The sequence below is a fragment of the Betta splendens genome, chromosome 12 (genome assembly GCF_900634795.4).
Source record: "Betta splendens chromosome 12, fBetSpl5.4, whole genome shotgun sequence".
NCBI lineage: Eukaryota > Metazoa > Chordata > Actinopteri > Anabantiformes > Osphronemidae > Betta > Betta splendens.
The window spans coordinates 9545325-9566975 of NC_040892.2; the positions used below are offsets into that span (position 1 = coordinate 9545325).

A 21651-nucleotide genomic window follows, 5' to 3' on the forward strand; every position below is an offset into this window, starting at 1 on the left:
GGAGGGAGGGGCGAGAGAGATGGGGCGAGGTGGAGCAGGGATTTTAGGAAGAGAGAGAGAGAGAGAGAGAGAGAGAGGTGAGGGCAGGAGGCGACAGCAGAGTGAGTTCATCTTTATTAATGGCCAAAGAGCAAAGAGGGAGTTATTAAAAAGGAAAAAGATGAATGAAAGAATGAGTGTGAAGGAGGGGAGGGGGGGGAGTGACAAAGGGAGATGTGATATATGCCTCCTCCCGGCTTTGTGAAATCCAATAATAACACTGAGGAATGGGCCAGCTGGTCGACTGGGGGGGGGGGGGGGGGGAGGGGGGGGGGGGGGGGAGGGAGGAGAGAAGGGTGCAATGCAGAGAGATTCACGCTAAAAACAAGATATTTGCTCTAATTCATTCCCCTCAACAATAGGATAATGTTGTTTATATTTATTCGCGCTGTGCAAATGTGTCGGGTCCACTTTGCTGTTTAATTCGCCGTTCGTGCCTGAACCCCTTGGAAGCATCAGAAGCAGGCTTCCAACCTGTGGCAGCGTGTTGTCACGGAGTCTGAAGTTTTTAATTAGCGTAATTAACGCGCGTCGGAGGAGCAATAACTCAGCTGAGTGTCAGAACCCGAACCTGCTCTCAGCGCGCGTCACACGCTAAGCAGACAAGATGCTGGAGGCCTCGCAAAAAGGTGGAAACCTGTAAATCTGTGGGAGGAGACTTCACCTGTGCCAGCGAGGGTCCATTATGAAGCAGCCGATACAGTAGAAACGTCTCAAGCGCGACAGCTTGTCCCATTATCGCCAAGTACCGACAGACAGTCCTGCAGTCGAGGCTCCGGGATGGAACGCGATCCTCATCTTGGACCGTGTCTCCCCGTACGTCTAAAACAGAAGCTTTTATTCAAGACTTCCAGGAAGTGACAAATGTAGATGGATTCGGTAGCTGGAAAATGTTATCAGGCCGCGCTGCACGTTTAATGTGATATTAGCAAAGATTAGCAATAAATTTCAGGAAGTTTCCAGGAAAACAAGTTACGCACAGAAAAGTGGTTTTAAGAGGTCCTGGTGCATCCGCATCCACGGAACCTCATCTATCACAGCGGAGGCGTTTAAGGAACCTCGTGCGTCTCGTGAATCACGTTAGGGAAATCATTTTGGGCTAAAAGCGCATCAGAGCATCAATGCAACAACCTGAGTGGAGCCTTCAACACCAGCAACTGCAAAATGAGCTGATCAGTGCGTTGAACCTTGTTGTTGCCAGAATCAGTGTGCCCCCCCCACTGGTTACACCACAGGACATTTACCAACATAATGCAGGACGTGACGGCATTATGTGTAGGAGTAAACAACGGCGGCGAGTGGCGAGAAGAGAAGCAGCAGCCACTGCATCACGCGAGCGCGGAGCCGCCGGCGCGCGGCGATAGCTCATCAGGCGCCATGTCTGGGATCCGCGGGCCCATGCATCAGTACCGCTGGGACGGGGAAGGTGACTCCTGGCAGCCCAACAGGAAGCAGCTCCACATATATCTCTTAATAGAGACACACACACACACACACACACACACACACACACACACACACACACACACACACACACACACACACACACACACACACACACACTGGTGAACTCCTCGTTTATCTGATCCACTTAAGACGCTCTAACGTCTAACATTGTTACCTGAGCAATGATTGCTGGCCTAAAGCAGTCCCATGATTGTTTAGGTGCGACTTGTCCAGGGTTCAACTGTCCAACGCTGCAATATTATGCTAAACGAATATACAGACTGTTAGTAAAAAAGCACTATGAATACAAAATACGTGTCTGCTTTAATGATCAATTCATTCAAATTGCATCGTATCTACTCATTTGTTTCCATGATTGGAAGAGTTAGTTATGCAGCTCCAGGGTTTTGTGCTTCTACAAGAATATAAAAAAGTACAGAAAGACCCGATCTCAATCTCTCTTATAGCTTTAGCTTTAAACAGAATTGAATTGAAATGTTTTTTAACCCAATAAAATAGATGCACTGGCATTAGGTAAATATATGTAATATAAGTGTATATACACATAAATATCCCTGTCTTTACCTAAATATTTGTGAGTGTGCTTTAAAGGAAGTGAAGCTGGCTGCGTGTATCATTACCTGCATTAAATAGCAAGGACATCAGAGGTGGCTGACAGTAAAATGATTCCACGGGGAAGTTCAAAGATTGAGGCAGTCGGCCGAGCAACGCCGGAGAAGCGAGGAGGAAAAACGGGAGAAGGAAAGAGGAGGAGGAGCTGAAGCGAGACAAGCTCGTTAAAGAGAGGGCAGCGGTGTGACAAATGATGCATGGAGCTGGCAGCATTGATCTGCCTCCTTACGAGAAGGGCGTCTGGCCGGAGAGATGCATCCGTGGGACTGAGAAATACTCAGGTGCCACGGCTCTAATGGAGAGGCCAGAGCCGCCGGCCGGGTGACAGATGACGTGTCAGTGGAGAGAAAGAGACGAGGAGAGGTGGCGATTAGATAGTTGTGCTAATGCCTGACCCGCTGCAGCCCAGCGTCTGTCCTTCATGGAGGCTGAGTCAGGGGGCGGACGCGAGGCCAGAGCAGCCAGAAACGCACAGGAAGGGGTGCGAAGGGAGAATACGCTGCACAGCAACGCCGTCCTGAAGCTGCAGCAACTCAATTCACATGAAATTGATGCTTTGTTAGTGACTTATCTCTGTATGTTTTGTAAAACACTGTTATAATAGTGAATATAAAATCATAGTAGTTATAATAACGTAATTATGCCAATCTACACCAATATACTGCTCTGAACTCCATGGTTAACAAACCAACAGCCTGCAGCACCATGCTTCCTGATTAGGCTCCCAAAGAATTCTGGGGCCTGTAGTTCCAAAACGTGTTTCATCTCACACTACATTTTTTATAATTAGTTATTTGTGGTCAGGTACTATGTTCAGTAAGATTTATTAAGATGGTTTTGCTTAAAGATTGTTGATGATGATGATGTTGAAATAAGTTTTTTATCATAATAGATGTTGGTTTTAATAGTTTTTAGTGGTGTTTTTATTCCTTTGGTACTTTTATTAAAGTGAGTACTTCACTGAATTCTGCTACAGTATATATTGTAAGGTATACTTAAAGTACAGCCTAAAAATGTGTGAAGATGTACTAGGCACGGTGCCACTGGGTTTGTGGTTGGCAAAGACGAGAGCGAAGCAGGCTCAATGTTTGGCAGCGTCGAGGACACAGCTGCCGTGAGCAGCGTCCAATTTCTGTGCAAATCTAAATGTTGTCAAAAGTCTGGTTAAACGTAGCACTTTACCAACGCTACCGAGGCCCGAGGTACAACGCCACCGTTGCTGCCGTCTCCTATTCATCACGGCACAACCTCTCATTTATCCTGTGACGCCCCGAGGTCGGGATTAAAACACAAACAGGTTTGTTGTAACTGCAAATATAGGCACATTTAGAGTCGGACGCCTCCAATGACAGGTTCACCTTAAAAAGTAGAGTTTATGGGAGAGTTGGTGTATTTGTTGGATTAGACTGTACATGTGGGGCCAGTGAGTGTAACCGACGTAGCCGTTGAAGACACGTCTTCTGCTTTTTAGCTGTTTGCGGTGTCATGCGCGTGCTCAACTTGCTCGTCTGCCTTTGAAAAATGTCTGCACAATCTGAGCTTGACCAACAATTAAACATTTCACAAAAGGTGCCTTTCTCTTTTTAATGATTGCTTGTCACCGACTGATGAGTATGTTCACTGAAGAAGCTCTAATTTACCCAAATCCCCTGACAACTCGCCACGTAGCCAACACGTGTGAGAGTTTGTCAGTTTTATTGCAGGTTACAATAAATCCATTATCACGGAGGACAGTTGTATTCATTCTGTGTGTACAAAGATGCAAACGTCTGCGCGTATTACGGGGTGATAAGCGGAGACAACTGTAGTGAGGGACGTGGAAGGAAAACAGTTTGCGAAGCGGCGGCAGTCAGAACTGAAGGGAAGGAGGGAAAAAACGAGTGGGTTTGTTGCAATTCAGGCAGCCACACTGGCACTATCATTACCATACATCAGGACAATAAATGAGGCTTTCAGCAAGCGGTAATAAGAATTTGATAAATCATGAGCCAAGAATTAACTAGACGTCAAAACAATGAGAGCACCCTGATAGATGAAGAGAGGACGCTGCCATAGATTAGTCAGATCTGAGCATGGGAGAGGAGAGCGGGAGGAGGGGAGGGGGAGATGGGAGGAGAGGAGTTCACACAAGACCGAGGAGGAAAGAGTCATCAGCAAAGAAGAGCACCAAACGGGAAAATGCGCAACTGGGTGGAGGTCAGGGAGTGACGCAGCGCCTGCACGTAGATGAAGCGTCCCTGTGGGTGATCCTCTGTGGACAACGAATGTCTGAACGAGCCATTAGAATCTGCACCAACACACGACGCCGACACAAATTTAACAACTCGCCCCGACTCTGACTGACAACTTTTCATTAACGCGCCACTCTCGCGTCCGTCTCACTCGGGAGCCCTTCTCCCTTCAGCCCTCCTGCCGCAGCCACTCGTCTCCCGGCGGGCTGAGGGATGTGACAGGAGGATGTTTATTTAATGAGAGCAGTCTGGAGGGGGTAATGAAATCTAGCCTAACACCATTAACAAGCAGGCTTATCAGCTCCTGGGACACACGTCAGCAGGCCGCAGCCTTTTGTCCGCTGACTCGAGGTGGACTCGGCCTGAAGGACAGATTAAAGCCTCTCCAGCTGCTGACACCCACACTGAGATGTTGGAGACTGACCACCGCATTTGGGACTAACTGGCATCGGGGAGGCTGCACAGACACAGCGGCCACGAGTTCCATCCTGGTGCTGCTGGTTCATTTCAATCATGCAATATTCTCTGAAAGGCTCATTTGCTCAGCATTACGCTGGTGCGAAGCTGCTGATGGCCACACAAAAGCCATGTAAATGAGCTGTGAGAGAGGCCCATCAATCATCATGCCAGATGCGCTCTCCCATTATTATTTATGGCCATAATTGGCCCGTGTTTCCTCAGGCAATGACTCCGCGCTGATGGATCTGATGATGTCTCTCCTCAGCCAAATAATCGGGTCGACGTCAGAGGGACAGAAAGTGCGCATGTGGTAGAAGACGAAGGGCCGCGTTGACGCGATGCAGAACGGCGTCCAGAGACTGTGTAATTAAAGCATCGTTGGAACAATAAGTTTTGTTAAAACAATAAATGTGGCGTTCCTCTAATGATGTTTAAATCACACGCTGCCATGTATTTATTGTATTAAGTGGGCGTTTTTGAATCGCGTTGATTTCTCTGTAGCCCCAAAAATGTCGGAAGCATCATCATGTGTTACAGCTCAGCTGAGCAGGGAGCGTCTTGAGTCATAATCACACCTGTGATTCTTCACATGAGCAATAGTTGTTGTTTGTCGAGGAACCGCAGGATGAACGTTCGTTCTAGTTCTGTTTAGACCCTGGTCAAAATAGCAACACAAACTTTACCAGTTCAGCCAAATGCAGATATTTAATAGTGTTTCCATTTTCCATTTGCTTTCCTGCAAATTGAATGAGGGTGTAATTAAAACAACTTAATGACTTCTGGCACATTTGTACATTTGTACAGTGACTCCACACATTTTCTGATTTTGTTCAAACCTCTAACACTCAAGATACTGACACAAGCAAAACACAATTGATTTGTTGCACCTCCACTCGGTCAGGAGCCGAGTGGAGGTCGTGTTGATGTTGCTCATCATCATCATCATTATCATCAGGGGTGTGTTGACATGTTGTGTTCACAGGCCTCTCCCTCCTCCAGTTGTCAGGTTGGACACTGGTTTTTCCCCCCTGCAGTGAAGGCACCACAGTGTGTCGCGTGCAGGTGCTAATGTGTGCGACTCTGCCAGACAGACTTTGGCCCAGAAAACGCTGACCACTCTGACTGATGATCCATGTTTCCTCCTCTGTAATGTTTTTTCCCACAGTGGCGACCGGTTGCGTGCAGATTATTTGACCTCGTTACACGTTTCACTGGAGATGAGAGACTGACGTTTGCTGAGTTCAGACAAGATGCAGCAACAAATGGATTGATAAAAGCTCATATACAGTCAATTGGAGCTAAACAGACATTATTTGGTTATTTAATTCTCTATAAAACCTGCTGTTTAAAGCTTGTTGTCCTCTTTCACTTTGTTTGCATATGGAAAGTTTTCGTTTTGCATGAAAATGCAGTGACTTTTTTACACAAATGAGTTTGAAGGACAAGACAATGACAGAAGCTGCTGTCTCCTCCCACGAGGCATTTTACACTCCTTCATAATTGAACTAGCTGAGTTGATATGAACCGATACCTGGTTTAAGCCAGGCTTCAGACTCTACTGCAGCTTCATCGCCCACATGTTAAGTGTGTGCAAAAAATGAACGCTGGACGTCTGTGCTTGGTTGTTTTTTAAGATCAGCTTTGTATTTAAAGCTCTGGCAACCTGACGTTAATGTTTGCTGGTACAAGCGATTGGTCCTAAAGAACGTGAACTATCCATTTTCATTCATTATTTCAGTTTCATTAGGATAAAAACTTGCCCTCAGTGCTTCCAACCCTTTCACTGATTTTCTAACCCAGCACGTCTGTTTACGGTAATAAATATGAGTATTTATTATAATGCGCATGATTGCCAAACAAATAGGGTGGATGATGATGAAAGCGGAGGGTAATGTGTGTTTACATTGATCAATGAGCACATGCTGCTTTAATGAGCGCGTCATATGTGAAATAAAACATCTGTGACCGACTGCTTCCAAACACGTAACCTGGTCTCAACCCCAGAACGTGCTCAAGCCTCCAGCCTCACGCTGAGAGGTGCAGTCAGTCACTAAACGCGCTGGATTGTTCTGTGCATAGATAATGTGGAACGACAGAGCTGGAAGAGAGCTGTCGGCTCACAGCGCGTCTGTCTGGATCCTGCGTGATGGACGTGCAGCCATAGTTGGATGCTTCCAGCTACGCTTCCACTCACTGGTATAATAACGGATGCAGATGGAGCAGCCTGGACCCTGTAATAAAGATGTAATTTACTACAATACTAAACAACAAATTGAATTACTAATAAGTCAAGATTAAGTACTGTGTGCATACTGAAATGTATTTGTGGGGCAAATGCACTGCAGTACTGAAGGTATTTTTTTCAGGTATAAAGTTACTGATGAGAAAAGAAAATTTGAACCATCAAAACACAATAGAAGCTGCACATTTTTTTAAAAACCTAAATATTAACTGGCAAACGTCTTCCAGCTGTTGAAGGTACACATGATGCAGGATCAGATATATATTACTCACTTACGATTATACTTGCAAGAAAGATAAATTACTTGAAAGCCTCACCGCTGACGTCCATGTGCTGCCTATTATCAATAACTTCAAGATATGAATCAATATAAATGATTAGACACGAGACGGGCACTCGTATGAACAAACGTCTATTGTAACACACTCTCCCTCTGCTCCCGCTCCCCTCCCCTCCCCTCCCCTCTCAGGCTCCTGTCTCTGGCTGCAACACATCTTTCAGCCGACGGAGGAAGTCTCTCTGTCAGAATGTGCTCGCTGTTGCTTCCAGGAGAAGATTGATGCGAGTCCTGTCCCTGTGACTGACAGACTACATAAACAGCTAAATGCGTGGCTCAGAGCTGTCTGGCAGCCGACCCCCCTCCATGTGCAGGCAGAGGCTGTACTCACACTGACGTCCTGAGGGCCCGTGAGGGAAGAACGAGTCCGGGGGCTGGCACTGTTCTCATCCGCCTACACCCCTGATGTAGATACACTGGGTGCAAGCTGCTATTCTGAGCGCTGCGTGTAATTTGGTGTGATGTTCTCATAGTATTAACTTATAATCTTAATTAATTCATGAACATTTGGACACATTTCAGAAGCATGTGTGATGTTTGCAGTGATATATCTCCCAGAAAGTGTGTAATTGTGCTTTGTGATGCCCAGAAGGGAGGAAAAGAGACACAGCCAAATCATGAAATGCTGTTATACACTGAATTTCCGTCTATATTAGTAGATTTTGTAACATAGAAATGGAGCACAACGATGCCCTGTTTACACTGATTGACTAAACCAAAACATACCCAAGAGTCTTCTCATATCTTTGCTCTTTTCTTGATAAGCCAGTGAGCCGACCCTCTGCCTGAATGCAGGCTCATGCCTCCACCTGCTGGTGAAACATTTAACCAACCATCGGATCAACAATCACGAAGCCACACACAGCACACCAACAAATATATTTTCACGGTTCCACAGAGCCGGGACAATCAAATTCATCCAGTGGGCAGCGAGATAGTTATCAAACTAATTATGAATTCATATCCCCTGAAAACATACACTGAGAAGCACTTTCTTTACTCCTCAGGGATGAAATGAAGCTGCTTCAAACAAAGAAAAAGAGTCTGTTGATGTCCATCAAGCTTATTTATTTGTGAAGTATTTATTACTCATATTTCATTAATAGAACTGCTATAATTGCAGACAGACATCTGAACAACTGTCCAGTCATATCCATGCTCTGAAATAAAGTGTCATTGAACTAAATACCAGTATAGATTTATATTATGTATTGTATATATTATTAATTATATAAATACCCTTAAACTACAGCTTTCTGTCTGCACCAGTGCCTTTCAATTCATCAGACACAATATGATACTTTATGTACTAACAATCACTTAAACAGTGGAGTGTAGAGGTGTAAACTAGTTTTTAAGTGAGATGTTGAAGTCGAGTACTACAAACGAGTACTTGATTAAATGTGTTTAGTTATGCTGGGGAAATATACTGTTGATGTTCACAGGGCAGAACAGAGGACAGCACAAACCATTCAAACCCATGTGTGAAAGAAATTCAGTAACTGCTTTTCCTGTTTGTCACTTGCACATATTACGGCATATAAAAATATACTTTAAAATATAATATATGTAGATTGGGAATATTATTCATTAATGTACGTTAGCCACTGCTTGTGCCAATGAAATAATGGCATCTGTATCAGAAACCAGACAAACTGGAGGCTGTGAGCTAAAGAGCACACTGAGGGGACGTTACACGACCACCTGAACGATTTCAACGCCCGCCGCGGGTTTGGACTGGGTCGGGTTGGTCTTGGTACGGCAGCCTTTCTCCGCCGCGCTCAGCTTCTCACTGTTCTCCGGCTGGCCGCTCTGCTGGTGGCCAAACTCAAAGCTGATCCTGAGCTCTCCCATGCGACAGCGAGGGAGCACGTCTGGGATCCACTCGATCACAAACGGACCGGCCCCCTTCTGGTCCGCTGGACCGGGTCCTGGTGGAGACACCACACTGTGAATGCAGCCCCGCGCAGCGGCTTCTCGGTGCCGTCGCAGCTGTCGCTCACCAACTTTGAGGAAGGTTCGGAGCTCCATGGGTCGTATCGCCAGGGGGCGGTCGGGCCTGCACCCCTCCGGTACCTCGGGTTCGGGAGGAGGATCGGGACAGCGGAAGTGTGAGTAGGAGCCGTCTGAGTTTCTCACAAAACTCTGGGAGAGCTCCAGAGGCAACTGGTGGGCAGATAGAAACGGTCAGAGAGGCCAAGCACAACAGCCAGACAGTTTCACCAAGTGGTTTACAGAACCAAGGGAGCCCTTACCTCCGGTGTATCAAAGATGCGCTTGACCTGCATGGGGTTAGTAAAGTGCCAGGTGTACTTGGAGAAAGAACCCAGAGGAGGTCCATGGTTTCTCACAAACGCTGACATCAGCACAAAGAATTGTATTATTTTAAGTGTAACAGAAACATGATTATATCTATGACAGGAAAACAAGGCTGTTAACAAGGCTATGAAATTACACACGAATGCTACACGATATGTTTGGTGGCTTTACAATAATCCTCAATAACCCAGTGGGAGGAGAGAGAGGAGCCAAAGCAACAGTGAGCACCTGAGGTGTGTTTACTGGCTATAGGAGAAGTGAAACTACAGCAGAGCAGCTGTGCAGAGGAACTGTGAGCGGTTCTGTCGTGACATGACTCCCATCATCAGTGTCCTGTACAATAGAATTTGTCTGTCTCACAGCTTCATGCTTTGCATACGAGTGTGAAAATAAACCTGTGTCTGAATCAAATGTCTCTGAATCTGTATTAAAAACGTTTTCCTCCCACCTGTGGTGAAGTTGGGCAGCCTCCTCTTCTTGGATCCGAGCGACAGACGATGCTGCAGAGCGTTGAAGAACTCCTGAGGTATGTGGTAAACCAACGGTTGTGGTTTCCCTGAGGGAAAAAGGAGGGAGCAGTGGAGAAGCAGAACCGGTGTCAAACTTCTCACCCAACAGCTGATAACTGACAGAAACCAGAACACTGAATCGCTTCTTGCCACTTTGTGTTCATGGAGAACAAATCCATCCTCCAGGTGAAACACTGTGGCACCTTGTTTACCGTCACACTGGTAATGCATCGTCTGGTGGATCCTCTCTGTGACACCTGCCAGCCACTGATGGAAGCCCAAAGTCACCGCACACTCGTCCACAACCTGGGAGCACCCTGAGAAAAACACAGGTTAGATGAGGTCAGATTCAGTCAGTTTGATTCCACAGGTTGGCCTATGATTATTAATTATAATGGAGTTACAATAAACCTAGATAGTACAAAAATAATCAATATAATTGAACTTTTTAAACAGTAAGACACATAAAAAATGAATGTTTTTAAACATTACTCTATAGAAGATGAGAAACTGTGTTTGGCACCTAGAGCCTTCGGCCCTCCGCCACCTGGGGCTCTCCTCTGGCCCCCCTTCCTCGTGGAGGCTGACAGTCCCTCCTTCCCCGCTGCAGAATTAGAGGCGGCTGAGGAGGCTGCACAACGGCAGGAAATGAAAACAGAGGGCACGTTGTGAAGGACGAGAGAGAACAAGCAACACACATCTGATTTAGGCAACAAATACAAAACCGTCAGGGGAGGATTCATCCAGGCAGAGCTTCTTGGCTTTGAGATGAGGGTTCTCTGCTTCCACCTGCTTCTCACTGGCGGCAACTGTTCCGCTAGTAGCACTTTGCTTTTGACCTGTAATAGAACATATGGAAAGGCACAAAGAATGATAAACACAAGGGAATCACATAGAATGTCTTAGAAAACATCCCTACTGAGTTCCAGCTGAGAGCCATTAGCTTAGCTTAAAAACAGAAATTTCAAGTCTCATTACATTTGAAAGCGTCATCTACATTATTTTGAGTCTGTAGCAACAATTAAAACCTACTAATGGCAATTAGTGGAGTCATGTGACAAATATTAAAAAGATACTTTATGTTACTTTACATTTTCTACGTGGCAGAAAGTGTCTGGCTTTGCTAAACTGGGGGATCTCGCTGGGTGATGGATGGTGTTGTCACACAGAAGCAGACAAAAAACGAGCTACCCACTCGACGTGTAGTTGATGAAAGCAGCGAACTCTGAGGCCAGTTTATCGTCGCTGGCCAGTGCGCACACGCAGGCGTAGAAGTGGAGGCAGGGCGGCGGCGCGGCGGCGCCGGGCGGCGGCTGAGGGCCGCCTGCTCCCGCCGCTCCATCGACTCCAGCTCTGCTGCGTCTGCTGCCGCTCTGGCAGGCGCAGTGGAAAAGCGAGGGCGGCTGCCCCTCCCTGGCCCTTCGCTCGCCCTGTTTGACCTCGGACAGTCCGCCGGCGCCCACACTCAGGTGCAGCAGGCCCAGCGGGTGCCGGGGGTCCGTGTGGCACTTCACCACCAGAGTGTCTTTGGAGACGCGCTGCACCAGGGGCCCCGGGGTCTCTGTGGCCAGCCTCCACAGCTCCTCCCTGGCTTGAACCGAGGCCGGCAGACCTTCCAGCACGGAGCTCTTCAAGGTCAGCGGCGTCGCACAGCTCTGACACTCTATTGCTTGCTTGATGTGGACGCAGAGGCTGTCGGACTGGTGGGAACCCGCCGATGCGGATTGAGCCTCGCTCCGATTTGACCTTTGACCCTGTCGGCACGACGGCATGAAGCAGCGGCCCAGGTTGATCCGGGTTAGCAGCGTGGCCCCGTTACCGGTCGCTATAGCAGTGTCTGTGGGGACAAGCTCCACGAATCCCCACTGCGTCGCTGTGGCCCCTCTTCCTCTGTGGCACACGGAGAACACCTGCACTCCTCCACCCAAGCCACCACCCAGGTCTCCTTCCCGCTCCTTCCAGCCTCTCTCCTCACTGTCTGTTATTACTTTCACCACTTCCACCGCACACTTCTTGTTTCTACCCACCGTTGACTGATTCCTGAGGGACACCCCACAGGCCTTGTTCTTGCAGCTGAGGCCGCGGGTGCCGTTGTAGACGCCACACTGCGGACACCTGCGAATCCCCCGCAGAGTGGCCCTCCCCAGGTTGGAGAGAAAGGCCGGCGTTGAGGACGGAGTCTTTTTACTGTCTCGCTGTTTTGCTGCAAGCTTGGCCTGACCCGGTGGAGTGGGGGATGAGACTATGTTGGCCGACGACACTGTCACTTCAGTCTCCATGTCACTAAGCTCCGTGTTGGAAGTGAAGGGATTCAAAGCCTGATGCAGAAGAAAAGGGATAAAATTCAGATCACAGGCATTGATACAAATGCTGTTTTTTTCTGAATTATTATATTTTTTTGTTTATATTATATACTTTGTGCAAGTTGCGATTATTTTAAAAGTTGTGTTCATTATCACAGATATGTGGCAGTGAAGCCTTGTGTCTTCTGCCAAGTTATCACATTTAACAATCACATTTTGCAGCTAATTTATTTGCAAGTAAAAGTATTTACGAATTATTAAATTAATATAAAAAATTAATTGATTCCCACCACTGTAATAATATACTTATTCGCCATAATTGCTACGTACTATGTAGTGTTGAGTATATTAATAGTTTATTTTAATAATGTGTATTGCTCGGCCGTTTACGACTGGCCGTTGTTGCTAGTCAATGTATATATTAAACAGTAAAAAAGTGCTAAATATGTATAGAAAATTGACCGTTTCAGTTTTACAATTTCCAAATGACATATTCTACCTCTGGTTACTAACACATCGTCTTTCTAAGTTTTGCTAACAAACCGCACCGCGCTTCCACTGCACCGTCCGACGGTGGGAAAGCTGCATCTGGCCGCTGTAAACACGCCACTGCTCACACATGATCTTAGTCTGGGTGTTTATTTCTGTCACATGTTCAAACTACCTGCGATCCGCTTCTGTTTGGTCAACATCAGATCGACACTGGCCTCCAAAAGCCTCTCGACCGTCGCCATTCCTCCTTACATCCCGTCCACCGCATTGCGCCTGTAACGGCACTCCTCATTGGCCAGGCAGGAGCACGTGGGACAAAAGGGGGGGCGGCCACCTCGAGAAACCGGCGAATGATGGGAGCTGCAGTTTATGTAGATCGGCGAGAAAACCTCCGTTTGTTAAAAAGAGGAAATTACTTACTTACTGATCTAATTCGAATGCGTGATGCTGTCTGATGCATTGGAGAGTAATAACTAGCAAAGTGCACTTAAAGTAATTGAGTAAAATATTTGTTTTTACCTGCTTCTGAATAAACCAAACTAAATTAGCTTATTTACAAGCATCTTCTCTTTTTGGATTAAAATGTTTTTCCCCCCAGAGTAAATATGAAACAGATGCATTGTATAAACTTGTTATCAACTGCAACATGTTCAGTATGTTTTTATGAGTATTCCTGCTACCTCTATCCACAGCATCCAGGGGGGGTTACTTATACTGTGCTTTAACAGCAGCACAGACTCAGGCATGAACATACTGTTGACAGAACTCTCCCAAGAACAGTCTGAACATCAACTTTATTTTACTGGAGGACCATTTTAACTGTGATCATCCACTAACTTATCTAAAGCACACGATGCCAACACTCTTCAGTTTAAAGGTGCCTTGAGTTAAGACATTTAAAGATCGGAGATGCATGATTTTTAATTAGTAGCATTGTGAAATCAAACTTTTAGGCTGAGCTCAATCTTTTTTCCTGATTGCGATAAAGTCTGCACAAGCGTCATTGGGAGCGGAAAACAATGACAAGGTGAGGTCAGACAAGACAAATACACTCAAGTGTGATGAGCACTTTAAAGTTTAAATGCAAACACATGAAATGTGAATCCTTTTAAGCATCAGCATTTTAATGGGACGAAGCAAAAACATAAGCCATGTTACCGAAGCATCAACAGAACTTGCCGAGACATGGGTTGAAAACATTCTTAGGCACCGCCTACTCTTGGATGACTTTTGGTTAAATTAAAAATAACTCACTGATAATAAGGCAACACAATGGATTTTTCAACTATATTAAAACAACGGTGGCCACAGTGCAATAATTTGATCCTTGTATGGTTTTGTTTTTAGTCTATAAAAACTCAGGTTTAAAACAGAATAACTTAAATTATGCGTTACTTGTCGATCTAAAGCATTTTGCATTACACAGCAATGCTTCTTGTCCTCCAAGCTGCTGGAAGAGTCAAATGATGCACTGTCTTAACTGTACACGGACCAGCACTGGACGGGGATGCTACTGTCAAACAGCCACTTCTGGGACCTATTCCCCAAACAGAAGCAAGCTCACCTCCTCAATTAAAACGTTGTCTTTATACAGGTTTGGTACATTTGAACAGACTGTCTGGATATTTACATAAAACAGGCTCCCAAATGAAATTTCAAAAGAAATTGGAATGCAAGAACAAAATAAAATGACCCTAGTATTTCAAATTTTGTGAAGATAAACCTTAGTTATTTGTGCAATATTTGTCTGCCAATAAGTAAGATAAGAGTGGCAGTAATCCCTGCAATTGGTTTATTTGAGATACTGAAAATCTAATTTAAAAAATAGAGTAGACAGTTGATAGCCACTTAATCTATTACAAACAAACTTAGGACAGTCCTGGAATGAAACACAAAAAGGCGAAAGCTCTTTATACAACATCAGCATTTTAAAGAGAAAGAAAAAAACAAAACAAAAAAATGACACTGTCTATTATATTTGTAGCAAAACAAAACATGGTGTAGTCCTTTCTGTTTAAGGGGGAAGATAAACTGAGCGTCGTCTTGTGTGTAAAAGCATCAGTTCATGCACACGCGCGCACACGTTAAGCACACACATTTCTGATCCAGACTGGACTCTGTCTGCTCAGTCCGTTCTGGGAGATGAAGTGAGGGGAGCTCTGACATTTGACTTGTTTTGTTATCCACTTTCCCTCAAACTGCCTTCCTCCTACTCAGTGATTTCCTACATTTCACAGAATTACTTAGCAACACCCTGAGAATCTGCCTGGACTTCTATTTTACTTCAGTAAGAGGTGGACAGACCAACAGTGAGAGCAAGAAATTAAAAATCACATCCCTTACACAGTAATTCTTATGTGGCTGTGTTGCACTACTGTGGACTATCGTGTACTTTCTGTGGCAAAGTTTGCCGCCTCTCGTCCCTGTACAATTGTTGAACATCAGTATAAAATTCTGCCCTTGCTCTTTGGCTCTGAGGGGCTGAAAACAAACATTTTCATATAGATTTATCAACATTTCAACTAAACTGTGGCTGTGCTAGAAATATGCTGATATCACATGAAATAATTTACATCTGGCCAGTTACCTGCAGGCGATAGAAAAACAGACCAAATAATAAAATGGGCCCAGGAATGCAAAGTGCATTAGCTGTTCTAACAAAGTGTTGGGGAGTGGATAGTATCATTTTGGGCAGTGGGTGAGGTTATGGGCTGGTAAAAGCGATAAAATGGCGCACCAGCCTGCCTAACAGAATAATTTGGTGTATTAACAGACAGAGAGAGCACATCTAATGCACTCCTTCCTCTCCAGAGTGTGATCCTTGTAGCCTCAGAGGCTATGAGGGGGGGGGGCTACTGTGACCAGTGATCAGTGGGTGTGGTAGCCGGCGGTGCTCATGCCAGCCTGATTGGTTAGCACCGTCCCGTTCACTCCCTGCCCGGGCTCCACCATGCCTCCGTTGCTCACTGCGCCCACTCCTGTCCATCCGGCACCAGCATGTAAATGACTGAAAGAGCAAAAACCCCAATGTATTTAATTAATATATATACACATCACAAATGTTTCATTCAACTAACAATTATCACTGGTTATTGAAAAAGGACCGGAGCCTAGTTCAGTCTCTCCCCAACACTCTTCATGTCCGGCTGCCAGCAATCATGAAATCCAGCAGATGTCGCTACTATATAGACCAACACTTCCAGCTGCTGGTGAAACATCACTGTCATAACTAAAATAAGCATGAAGGCAGAGGTGTAGACTACACAAAAGTATTTGTGGAATCATGAAATTGGGCACAGAGAGATTTTCATTAATTACTTTTCAATTTCCATTTCATTTATCTTAGCCGTAAATTTAATAAACCTAGTAGGAACCACCTTGTGGAACATGCTTAAATTTAAAAGATAAAAGTGAGTCCTGTTGACAGAATGGAACTTTTTACTTACTTGTAGCCCTGCTGATCCCAGGTCTGCCCATAAACACCATAGCTGGGCATCTGCCATCCATTGGGCACATACTGACCAATCTGCTGTGTGTTACTGTACCACTGACCCCACTGACTGTAAGGCTGCGCTGGGAAGCTCACCGTGCTCTGCTGACACACAGAATAACTTAGGAGGCAGAATATCAAATGGCGCAAACATCACACACACTGCAGCAGTAAAGTCCGGATCTCACTGTCAAATAAAGCAAGCACTGCAGTCTGCCCACCACCAGTAATGCCATCACATAACTTAATGTTCCTACCTGTGGCATTTGTACTTGCGGCATCGGGCTGACCATGTCTGTGGTTTCTTTACCCCAGTAACACTTCACAACGTATCCTTCTATGGATGTGCCGTTAACAGAAACTATGGCATGAGCTGCTGCTTCATGGGAGTTAAACCTGGACACAGAAGAGAAAAATGATTCAAAATCAAGTTAATATACACAGACATGTAAATGGTGATATCTGAATGCAAGACGTTAAATTAAACACAAGCTTACCTCACAAATGAATAACCTTTGTCTGGGAAAACACGAATTTCCATTATTTGTCCGAAAGGTGAGAAAGTCTGTCTCATAATTTGCTCTATAAATATATAAATAAAAAAAAAGATGGCATTAGTTTGCAAGAAAGACAAATAAAGTAGTGTAATGTAAGCACACAGTACATTGAGCTAATGGGTAGTTCTTGTATCTTTACTCTACCATATTATCAACAATACAGACAACGACCTGATTGCAGACAAAGACACTAAAGACTGACCTGTGAGGCCTGTTGTGACTCCTCCACAGTAGACAGTGCAGTTGCTGGGGCTGGACTGACTCACCACCTCATCAAACGATAGCTGCTTGGTATTGGTTGCTAAAAAAAAAAAGAAAAAACAACATTTACCGTGTCATCTTAAGTTTTGCAGATTGACACTGATCGATCTATCATCATTGATGGCTTTGCAGTTGATTCAACAAGCTAAATGTAAGCAAACACATCCTTACTTTCGTTGGTAGATTTGGGAGCAGGTTTCCTTGTGGCCCAGTTGGTCCTGATCTGCCTGCCTCCCAGCCACTGTCCTCCCATCTGCTGTATGGCATTCTCTGCATCCTGATTATTCACAACAGAAAACATAAAAACTCATGAGTTACCAACACTGTGCTTGGAACTTAAACCCTGCCTTCAACAAGTCAACAATCAGAACCTACTAATGTTTACTCTGCCTGCTAGCACTCACACACAACACACACTTACCCATTTGTTGAAGAAGGAGACAAAGCCATAGCCTTTAGATTTACCTGTGGCCATGTCTTTCACCACGCGACAATCCCTGTCAAACAACAACACTTTAGTCAAGAAACAAACCAACTCGTCATTTGAACCAATCCCAAAAATTAACTGTATATTTCCAACATTAAGGCTTCAGTAGAAATTGAAAGGCTTGTTACCGGTAAGTGTTAAAAGCCTCCCTGCCACTATTGCTTTGACCTTTAATGGGTTTCACTGGCAAAAACGAAAATATATAAACGCACAGACCCATGAACATAATAATAAACTTACGATATTTTCCCAAATGGAGCAAAAGCCGCTTTTATATCATCTGTGGTGATTTCAGGACTTAGATCTCCAACAAAGACATGGAAGTGACCTTAAAAGAAAAACAATTTAAAAAAAAATTTTGTAATTCACACCAAAAAAAAAAAAAAAAACACTGGGAAAAAAAACTCACAACAGTCCTATCTACTTACTGCTTGTGTCTTTCTTTTGGCTGGTTGGAGTCGTGGCCCAGTTGACCTTCACCTCCTGTAAGAGAGACAGATGCAGAAAGCGAGGAAGAGGAGAATGGTGAGGTGTGAAGCATGTTTGAGGATGGGAGGAAGGTGCTTTGTCTTTGATTAGAGGTTTTCTCACACACCACTTTTACTTAGGACATATTTGTTTGATTTGAACGTTATTAATAAGGTGTTCTCTGTATGACACACTCGGGTTCTTAAAGCACCACTACAAACTGATTCATGTACTGAAATCATCTGATTTTACAAACCTTTGTATTATAACAATAAAATACAGTGGAGAATATAAAGGGATATCAATAGTTCACCTTCATAATCAGGAACATTTCACTCTCAGTCTAGTAATAATTTGGAGCAAAACTGAAGGAAGTAAGGTCCAAATAACAAGGGACTTACAAACAAGTGATTTTTACGAACTTGTTATACTCCTCAAATGGTCCTTCAATACCTGTTGAGGATAAAATATTTTCAACTGAACACATTTTTGTTGAAGTTGCTCTTAAGTGGATTCTATGTGGAAATAACTTTGCAAAAATAACACAGCAGTAAAGATGTAGGGGCACACAAGAGCATTATTAAAGTAAAGAATGGCACATGGAGCATTACTACACAGCGGGGCCGCATTGCATTAATTCATACACAAAAAGGCAAAGTCACTTAGAAAGTACAGAGCTTAAAAAATATATATATAAAAAAGGAAATCTATGTAGCAACTTCCTCTGATTTTTATTAAACCACCAATTAGCAATATCTGTCAAAGAATTTAGTTTAAGAGAAATCTAGAAAAACCTTTCCTGTGTTTTAACCCGATAATGTTAAAACCATTATTCGTATCAAGAACATTTGGTTCTTGAGTGTTAATATAAAAGACATTTGCTCGTCTTTACCTTTGTAAAGCAACCACCGTAAACACTTTTACAGCCCCACCAACCACTGTGTGGAAATAACACAAACTAGGACTCTGAAATGCCCAGAGAGCATCAAAAACAAAACAAAAAGCCCACACTATTGCATGTTTACACATTGTTTTTAGGACCTTTGCAGAGGAGAGAGTTCAGTCTTCCAATTCCAGTAATGTTATATTGTGCAAAAAATAAAAAAAATAAACAATACCGGAAAAACGTGAAAATAAGTGGAGCTTGGAGAAGGCAGCGAGATACGTCTGAGTTGAACGTTTTTCCACCAACTTCATTTCGACCCTGCCCACCCAGCCTTGCATTAGATGACTCACTCAGGAGATATGATAGCTTACCTTACCCAGTATTTTCCGACCATTCATCGCTGCGATTGTGGCAGTGGCATGTCTATGTTCATAGAACTCCACAAAGCAGTACGGGTCATGACCTGCTGTCTGGAGTGGACAAGAAATACAAAGATCAAGTTCATGTTGAATCATTGTAAGCACCTTTATATACTGACATTGTGAACACTCACAGGTTACTACTTGGTAGATGTACTTTCTCAAGCAATTGATTACCAGCTTTTCCACCACAGTGTACTTTAGCTTTTGTCACTATAGGCTAGTCAACAAGGATCGACACAGATGTCTGTCATTGCATGCGAGACATTTAGTAAATGACTTCGAGGGTGATTTAGATGATCGCTTATGTTAGTAAGTAATGTTATTAGGGTCACACACATTGCTCCTAAAGATAGTTTTGATAGAAGTGTAAAAATATAGAAATGGCACGCCAGTGTTGGCTAAATCTTAAATTGCACTATATAGTATTTAATATACTGGAACATTTCTGAATATCAAATGAAAATGAACAAATTTTAGCTTGCTTTATGCTAGCTGGGTTCTACTACTGGAAAGCCACCAGTATATCGTAGCTATCAGAGACCTTTCTACAGGGGAGGGAGATATTTTAAACAGAGCAAAGTAGAGCATAGTACTAATAAACTCACATCTACTATCATTTTACAGCTCTTGCAGGGCCCAATCTGGCCGAATAACTCCAGGATAAGGGCCTCCGTCACGTCCCGGGAAAGATTCCCCACATATCTATAAACAAAAACAGAAAACAGAGACACGGCTAATTATGGTCTTGTTGACTTGACAAGTTTAGTGAGTTGGAAAAGCAAAATAACTTAATCCATTATTTTAAAATTTGTAGTGTTTTTTAGAATATAATAAACGAATTTTGTTGCACAGTTGCAGTTCTACAATTACAAAAGGCCTATTTACGCCTACATTCATACAGGTTTGTACTTGTGTGTGAATAATAATTATATATTTAAATATATATATAATTATTATATTATAACACGCAGCAATACGTAAATTGTAAAGTTAAGTTCAATTCTAAAGGCTAAATGAAGATTCTGACAAATGATTCTACAATAAATACACGGTTAATCAGCACAATACAGCTGGGGAACTAGTGACATTATTGAAATTTCAGTTAGTGATTCTCCCATTTACATTAAATTTATCTTGCCATATATTAAAAATTACTCCCAAACCAAGACTGTAGGCCTGTAAAATTGATTCCATCGTTAAATGAGCCTTTTAGTGGCTGTCGTTCTACAAACCCCGTTGAAATAAATGGTAGTTTAATGTTGTGTTCAACGTAAACATCACTGTAAAGTGGTCTATATTCGGTCAGACCTTTGATGAGCACACGTAAGACATACGAGACTTGTTTATTTGGTCAGCAAGCCCTGGTTTTGTTGAGCGATCGGAGGAAGTCGACGCGTTAATTTGAGATTTTTCTCGAATTAGCGAGCTAGCGTAAAACCGTGCTCCGACCCACCCACAGATGGATGCACACCGTGTGTTTAAATCGTTGACTGCAACTTGTATCCACTTTGAAAATACAGAAATATGCCGGATGTTTAATGAATTTCAATAGTTTGCCTTCACCGGTCAGGGTTACAAGCTGCCGTTGAGGGCTAACGTTAGCATTTTGTGACGAACACCAGCGGTTAGCTAACGGTAACGCAGACGCACACTTACAGGGTTTTGGGCTGGTCATCGTCCATTCTGTTTCACCTGCTGGCCGAGAACAAGTCGCTACCCTGAGAGCAAATCCACGACTGTCGCGGGCAGCTGCCTGTGACACCGTCAAGTTATTTTATTGCGCAGAATGAACTGATTTACCACCGCTGTTAGCTCCAGAGTGAACAATGGGGTAGCCGACAAAGATGGCGGACCAACCGGGGCTGTAACGAAACACACATGCGCAATTCTTCCGCCAAAGGCAAATTGAAGTCACATTAAGTAACTAATTACTCAAGTAACGTATAAAATTGAACGTTTAATACTTTTGTTTCTATATTAACCAATTTTACATTTCTAACACACAGGATTTCATATTCTGGCTAATCTTACTTATATTGATCTATAATTTATATGATTTATGATTTATAA

General features: G+C 43.9%; 2 protein-coding genes across 5 annotated transcripts; both read right to left on the reverse strand.

The window, feature by feature from the left end:
* Positions 1 to 8438: 8438 nt before the first annotated feature.
* Positions 8439 to 13339, reverse strand: c12h2orf42 (chromosome 12 C2orf42 homolog). 3 transcript variants are annotated; one of them, XM_029169816.3, is made up of 9 exons: positions 13183 to 13339; positions 11411 to 12533; positions 10941 to 11054; positions 10739 to 10846; positions 10428 to 10532; positions 10155 to 10262; positions 9643 to 9743; positions 9391 to 9553; positions 8439 to 9318 (listed from the first exon to the last, which is right to left on the reverse strand). In XM_029169816.3, exons 2-9 carry the CDS (start codon positions 12492 to 12494, stop codon positions 9080 to 9082), a joined length of 2022 nt encoding a protein of 673 aa, XP_029025649.1. In that variant the 5' UTR covers positions 12495 to 12533; positions 13183 to 13339; the 3' UTR covers positions 8439 to 9079. The 3 variants fall into 3 exon arrangements, with proteins under 3 accessions (XP_029025649.1, XP_029025647.1, XP_029025648.1); XM_029169814.3 differs by having other exon boundaries at positions 10419 to 10532; XM_029169815.3 differs by lacking the exon at positions 13183 to 13339 and adding an exon at positions 13067 to 13176 and having other exon boundaries at positions 10419 to 10532.
* A 774-nt stretch (positions 13340 to 14113) lies between these two features.
* On the reverse strand, positions 14114 to 21458 carry LOC114866902 (cytotoxic granule associated RNA binding protein TIA1-like). Of its 2 annotated transcripts, none has more exons than XM_029169141.3 (12): positions 21238 to 21458; positions 20187 to 20283; positions 19531 to 19629; positions 18234 to 18288; positions 18046 to 18133; positions 17740 to 17815; positions 17490 to 17595; positions 17260 to 17358; positions 16998 to 17082; positions 16758 to 16896; positions 16457 to 16605; positions 14114 to 16017 (listed from the first exon to the last, which is right to left on the reverse strand). In XM_029169141.3, exons 1-12 carry the CDS (start codon positions 21261 to 21263, stop codon positions 15879 to 15881), a joined length of 1158 nt encoding a protein of 385 aa, XP_029024974.1. In that variant the 5' UTR covers positions 21264 to 21458; the 3' UTR covers positions 14114 to 15878. The 2 variants fall into 2 exon arrangements, with proteins under 2 accessions (XP_029024974.1, XP_029024975.1); XM_029169142.3 differs by having other exon boundaries at positions 16457 to 16602; positions 21238 to 21457.
* Positions 21459 to 21651: the final 193 nt, after the last annotated feature.

What these genes read in the sequence shown, in the direction of transcription:
- LOC114866902 (XM_029169141.3), bottom strand. Translation starts at nt 21,263, where the DNA reads ATGGACGATGACCAGCCCAAAACCCT. An exon ending in GATGACCAGCCCAAAACCCT is followed by an intron (nt 20,284 to 21,237) that starts GTAAGTGTGCGT and finishes TTTTGTTTATAG; the next exon opens with ATATGTGGGGAATCTTTCCC. An exon ending in CGCAAGTACAAATGCCACAG is followed by an intron (nt 16,606 to 16,757) that starts GTAGGAACATTA and finishes TCTGTGTGTCAG; the next exon opens with CAGAGCACGGTGAGCTTCCC.
- c12h2orf42 (XM_029169814.3), bottom strand. Translation starts at nt 12,494, where the DNA reads ATGGAGACTGAAGTGACAGTGTCGTCGGCCAACATAGTCTCATCCCCC. An exon ending in GGATGAATCCTCCCCTGACG is followed by an intron (nt 10,847 to 10,940) that starts GTTTTGTATTTG and finishes GCCGTTGTGCAG; the next exon opens with CCTCCTCAGCCGCCTCTAAT. An exon ending in CGGAGGGCCGAAGGCTCTAG is followed by an intron (nt 10,533 to 10,738) that starts GTGCCAAACACA and finishes TGTTTTTCTCAG; the next exon opens with GGTGCTCCCAGGTTGTGGAC.